This window comes from Spinacia oleracea, chromosome 6 (genome assembly GCF_020520425.1).
Source record: "Spinacia oleracea cultivar Varoflay chromosome 6, BTI_SOV_V1, whole genome shotgun sequence".
NCBI classification, from domain to species: Eukaryota; Viridiplantae; Streptophyta; class Magnoliopsida; order Caryophyllales; family Amaranthaceae; genus Spinacia; species Spinacia oleracea.
In genome coordinates this window covers 56,713,927-56,720,205 of record NC_079492.1, presented here as the reverse complement: position 1 = coordinate 56,720,205, position 6,279 = coordinate 56,713,927, and the positions used below count along the sequence as shown (strand labels likewise).

At 37.6% G+C, this 6,279-nt stretch overlaps 1 protein-coding gene across 1 annotated transcript; it reads left to right on the top strand.

Annotated features, from left to right (window-relative positions):
* Positions 1-947: 947 nt before the first annotated feature.
* LOC130463173 (protein FAR-RED IMPAIRED RESPONSE 1-like) lies at positions 948-4,152 on the top strand. The gene is made up of 5 exons (XM_056832224.1): positions 948-1,058; positions 1,599-2,868; positions 3,308-3,749; positions 3,831-3,974; positions 4,062-4,152. The coding sequence occupies exons 1-5, from the start codon at positions 948-950 to the stop codon at positions 4,150-4,152; spliced, it is 2,058 nt and encodes a 685-aa protein (XP_056688202.1).
* The last annotated feature ends 2,127 nt before the right edge of the window (positions 4,153-6,279 follow it).

Below are 6,279 nucleotides of genomic sequence, written 5' to 3'. Positions count from 1 at the left end.
TCCATGTCAAACCCAGTCATTAAAGTGAGTCTTGGATGATCAAGGAATATCCAAAATTGTTAGGCAACTAGCCGCAGTACTTCAGAACCTAGCAGAGACTAGGCAAAATTCAATTAATGAAACTGCTAGGGGAATGTTCAAGATGGTAGTCCAGAGTAATCTTCCACTGTACCAAGCACTAGTAGAAAAATTGCTATTTGTAACCCCCTATTAGTAACCAGCCCAATTTGTGTCAGTTATAAATGTTGCAATAGTAACTAATAAAATAACCATTGGTTATAAATAAATTGGTCAAAGCTAATCTGACCGAGTATTAATAACTGGAATTGTTAAGACCAGTTATGAATACATGGTCAATTCTTTGTGTTGACTTATTATTCGTAATTGACATTATTTTGCTTGTTACGAACTCATATTAGATGAATTAAAAAAATTAACACATGCTTCTCTCATTTTTGTTTTTGCCTTGGTATCTTGTCCGCCCTCCCTCACTTTCCACTCTCCATCCCTCTCCTCTCAAATCAATTTAACCCTCTCCTCACGAGGAAGTAAATTTGCAATGCTGTGATGTACTCCCAAATATATAACAATGTCCAAAAATAAAAGTAAAGTAAAATAAATACAGTTTTGGGGGGAAAAATAAAACGGGTTCCAAATTTTATGTAACGGAGTGCACACATGGCAAAAATTCACATGCTGACTGGATTGTAAATTTCTGAAATGAAAATTGGGGATCTTTCTTCATCCTTCGTTTTCTCTCTCTTCTGTACTTCTTCTTCTCTTCTGTTCTTCTTGTTCTTCTTGTTCTCTTCTGTTCTTCTTCTTCTCTTCTCGTGTCTTCAAATGAATTCTAAAGGGATTTGTTTCTACTAAACAAACACAATACTCTTGGTTGAAGGGTTTCCACAAAATGAATTGAAAAATCCGAATTCTTGAAACACCCAAACATGGATTCGACTGGAATGGGTTCTACTGAAATTGGTGAAGCTAGTGAGGCACCTGATGGCGATGAAGCGGAATTTTTGTTTAGGTATTCCCCAGCATCGTCCTATGAAGAGGTTAGTGTTAATACAGATTTTGAATTTTTCAATTTTGCAAATTGATTTTTTATAAAAATTAGGGTTTGTCATTGAATGTATTGTTTCATTGATTTAATAACTTGCTTTGAGGGATTTTGTGTTTTTCATTGAATTTAGTGTTTCATTGATTATATTACTTGATTTTATGGATTTAATGAATCCTGTAAGGAAATTGTCATGCTAATTGGATTAATGTTAGAATAATTGGGTGATTTACTTTGGGTAAATAAACTAACTCAATGTTGTAAAATATCTGATTGAATGTTTGGTTAAAAATGTGATTGAATCATGGTATTTGATTGAATGTGTTAACTTGATTTTAGGGATTTTGTGTTTGTCATTGAAGATAAAAAAAAAACAACAGAGGAAGTATTTGGTATAATGATAGTTTGATAAAATTGTCAACAAAGAAAGAATTGATTGTTATTTCATTATAATTTAGGTTTTGTACATTGTGTAAGAATGGGGTTATCCTATGAATGAAATTTAAATTCTGCGTTGTGAATGTTATTATTAAAGGAGGAGGTAGGTGATGATTTTAGTACCCCCAAAAGGACAATGGTAAGAACCGCATTTGGGGAAGAGAAAGAAGTTCCCCAACTAAAGATTGGCATGGTTTTTCATGATTGGGAGGAGATTGAAGAACAATTTAAGGCGTACGGGAGGCAAAAGGGCTTTGCTGTAGTAAGACGAAGCGGTGCTTATAGGTCTTATAGTAGCCAGTCGAAGGATGGTAGTAAAGAGTTAGTGAAACAAAAGCGTAATGCATTGTGGACTTGTGAGTGCTTTGGTCAGCCAGATAGGAAGCGCAAGGAGAAGGCGATTGTTCCCTTCGATTCCCCACTCTATGAAATAGTTGGGAGTGGCATACGGAAGTCTAAGAAATGTCAATGTCCCGTCCATGTGTATGCTAGTGTAAATAATTTAGGTCAGTGGGTGATACGTAGAGCTGTAATGGTACATGAGAATCATCACCCAACCCCTTCCAAGTCCAGAACTATTGCTTGTTTTCGTAAAGGGTTTATAAAAGAGAATCCTCATGTAGTGTCACAAATGAAGGTGTGTTCGAAATCTGGGATGTCAGTTGCCCAAACGTTTAACTTAATGGCTACGCAACGGAATGGCAAAGCTTTAATGCCTTTCTCACAGAAGGATATTAATGATGTGGTTGCTAAAGAAAGAAAGGCAAGGATGAAGGGGGGTGATGCGAATGCCATGTATGAGTATTTTAAGATGATGAAAGAAGATAATCCAAATTTGTACTTCATATATAGGCAAGCGCCAGATGGTCGATTGCAGGATGTGCTGTGGGTTGATGCTCGTAGTAGAGCGGCATATGAGGAGTTTGGTGATGTTGTATGTTTTGATACTACGTACTTGACGAATCAGTACAAAATGCCATTCGCGAACTTTGTAGGCGTAAATCATCATGGTCAAAGCATATTACTTGGGTGTGCCTTGGTATCTCATGAGAACTCTGATACTTTTGAGTGGATTTTTAGCCATTGGTTGGATTGTATGGGAGGTAAAGCCCCGATAGGGATCTTAACTGATGAAGATGCCGCAATGAGGAAGGCGTTGAAAGAAACCATGAGTGGAACATGTCATAGGTGGTGCATATGGCACATTCTTCAGAAGTTTAGTAAGAAGCTCGGAAAAGAAGAGGAGTACCCTGAATTAAAGGTAGACTTGGAGCGTGCAATATACGATAGTCTTGATTGTGATGAATTTGAACTAAACTGGGCAACAGTTATGGAGCGGTACCAAGTAAAGGATGACTGGCTTGAAGGTAACATTACATACCCATTGTTTCTAATTATATAATTTTTATAATTGTATGTTTATTTATTGTGTATTTATGGTGCAAACAGGTTTAGTGAGGTTTGGCTAAATTTAGGTGGGTAAAAGAATTAATAGATTCGAAAAATATACTCGTATGTATTAAAAATAGAAAATATTAATGCATGCATGCACATGGGAGAGTTGATAGTACAAATAAAACCTTAAATTTAGTGAACCATGGTTGTTGTTGTTGTTGTTGGTGGTGGCTTACGTAATCTGATGCCGTGTTACACAAGAAACACCTAGCCTAAAATAGAAGTAGTAAGCTAGCAATGCCATAGGAATTAGGAATTAGGAAGTATATTAGGAGCTAGCAAATGCCACAGGAATTAGGAAGTATATAAATTTATACATTTGTATAATTTCTTTGTAATTGTGCATTTTAGGGTTGTATGAGGAAAGGCACATGTGGGTTCCCGCCTATTTAAAACATTTGTTTTGGGCTGGCATGAAGACAACCCAACGAGTTGAAAGTATAAACAGTTTCTTTGATTTGTATGTTAACAATCATACTCATTTGTATGAATTTGCGGAGTCATACTGTGAGGCAATGGAGGGGAGGGCTAATGCAGAAAATATGGCAGATACTAGTAGTGCAAGAAATCTACGGCAAATTGTGACTGCATTTTCTGCCGAGGAAGTGTATCAGAAATGCTATACGGATGCTAAGTTTCATGAGGTTCAAAGAGAGTGTACTAGGGTATTGTATGTCCGATGTTTGAAGAAGGAAATGTTGAATGAGTGTGTTGAGGAGTATGAGCTTGGGGATAGGGTGTGGATAAAGCCGAAAAATTCAAAGAAGGAAATTGTTACTAGACATAAGATCAAGTATGTTGCACATTACAATTGTGTGACCAAGGAAGTATCTTGTCAGTGTAAGCACTTTGAATGTCATGGAATAATTTGTAGGCATATGATATTTTTGTTTGATCTAAATAACATTGAGGTGCCTGAAAAATATATTCTTCGACGTTGGCGGAAAGATGTTGAAAGGAAGCATACCAAGGTGAGGGTAATGTACCATGACCCATTGAAGACGGAAGCTGTGTGTAGGTAAAATTCCATTCTTAATGTTCTGTGGACTTTTGTTTAATTTAGATATATATTCATTTAATTTTTAGTAACTTGCCATGTGTACAGGTACGATAAGTTAATGGTGATGATTAACCCCATATGCCATAAGGCATCTACTTACAAAGAGACGGTGGATATTGCAGTGGAGATGTTCTAATTGTTGGAAATTAGGTTGGATGAGAAGATTGGGATGTTAGACAGGCGAAGGGAGAATGTGGGTAATGTCAATGTTAATGTCAATGTGGGAACCCCCTCTTCTGTATGTCTAGCAAATGGTAGTACTGAAGTTACCCCCACATCCGTTGGGCAATTGCAGCCTGTAGTTCGTCGTACAATGGTGTTTGATTCCCCACAAACAAATGAACATGAAGGTAGTTGTGCGGGTGGTTTGTCCGGAACCTTAGGAATAGATGATGTTGATGTTGATGTTGATGTTCCTGTTGATGTTGATGTTCATGTTGATCCTTTTAGCGGTAGGTTTGCGGGGGAGGGTGTGGGGACTCCAAATTCTGGAAGGGTAGATGTTGATCTCACCAGTGGCGAAGGCTGTGATGGGGATGCTCTCCCATTGAGGGATCCTTTTAAGCCTCCACCTCCAGCCCATAGGACAACCAGTTATAGGTACAGGTCATGTACCGAGCACCCTAAGAGGCCTGTGACAAAGGAACAAACCATGAACAAACCAAGTAACAGCTGCCCTCCAACAGCTGCAGCTCCAAGGCAGCCACCTCCAAAGAAACCAGCAGCTCCAAAGAAGGCACCAGCCCCCAAGAAACCAGCAGCTCCACGGGCTCCACGCAAGAGCAAGAAGGCATCGGCAGTTGAGCAACAGATTGTGCAACCGCACCCGCAGCACCCCCAGCAGCAGGTATGGTTTATTACTTCATTTATTTTACATTGTTTGTATATAAATGTATGTGTTGTGATTAAATGTAGTGGTGATATTAGATGATTATCAGTTATTGTACGTGATTAGATGATCAGTTGTTGTACATGTTGCTCTTTATTTGGTTATTATTTGGTTATTGAATTTGTGATCTGTAGGAGTATGCACAAAGCGTTGGTGGAATACGTATGATGGATGGTTCCTGTACGTACTATACCCGACCGATGTATGTTGGTCATCAGCAACAACAATATGTTGCCCATCAGGCTGATCCACACATTGTTGGGGAAGGATATGTTGGGAACGGGTTTGTTGAGCACGGATTTGCTATGGACGGATTTGTAGGTGAGGGTTACACGGACCGTCATGGGGGCCAGTACGTATATGTTCCTCCCCCTTCTCAAATGGGTCGTCAAATGTCGACTTTGAACCCGTGCACTAACCTCACCTATCAAGGTCCATCATATTGTCATCAACGCTCTCCTTCTTGGCATCAGCATCAGCGGTCTCCCTCTTTTCATCAACGGTCTCCCTCGCAAATGATTCGGCCCCTAGCCAACACTGGTTCAGCGGCTACTACGCTACTCCCTAGGTTTATGCAGTCGGCGATGCAAAATGTTGTGGTGAGCGACAATGGTGGTTCGGGGTCTTCTACAAATGTACTTCCTAGGTTCATGCAAAACAACTTTCAAGGGCAAGGCCGAGGCAATAATTGATTAATAATTGATTAATAAGTGTTTAATTGAATGAATGAACATTTGAGTTGAGTTAATTGTCTTTTAATTGTGAATTAACATTCGATTCAGTGAAATGGTAATGTTTGTGTCTTTAACCAGTTCACTTGTAATAATTTAGGTTTTTACAATTGAATGACTTATACACTTTACTTTGTTAAACTAAGGTTTTGGGCATTTTCAATTGAATGAGTATGTTTTGTCATGCCATTGAAGTACGAATATAGGCCATTAACATTGAGCAAATATCATTTTAAGTATAATGCACCATTACACGAATACACCATTTTATGAGTACAAATACACCATTGTATAGATTAAATACACCATTGGATAAATAAAATACACCATTGTATAGATAAAATAAACCATTGTGTAGATACATTACACCATTAAAATATATAAGAACACCATTTTAAATATATAAGATATAAGACCATTGTATATATAAAATACACCATTGGATAAATAAAATACACCATTGTATAGATAAAATAAACCATTGTGTAGATACATTACACCATTAAAATATATAAGAACACCATTTTAAATATATAAGATATAAGACCGTTGTATATATAAAATACACCATTTTATAGATAAAATACACCATTTAAATATCTAAGAACACCATTTTAAATATATAAGAACACTACTTAATTTG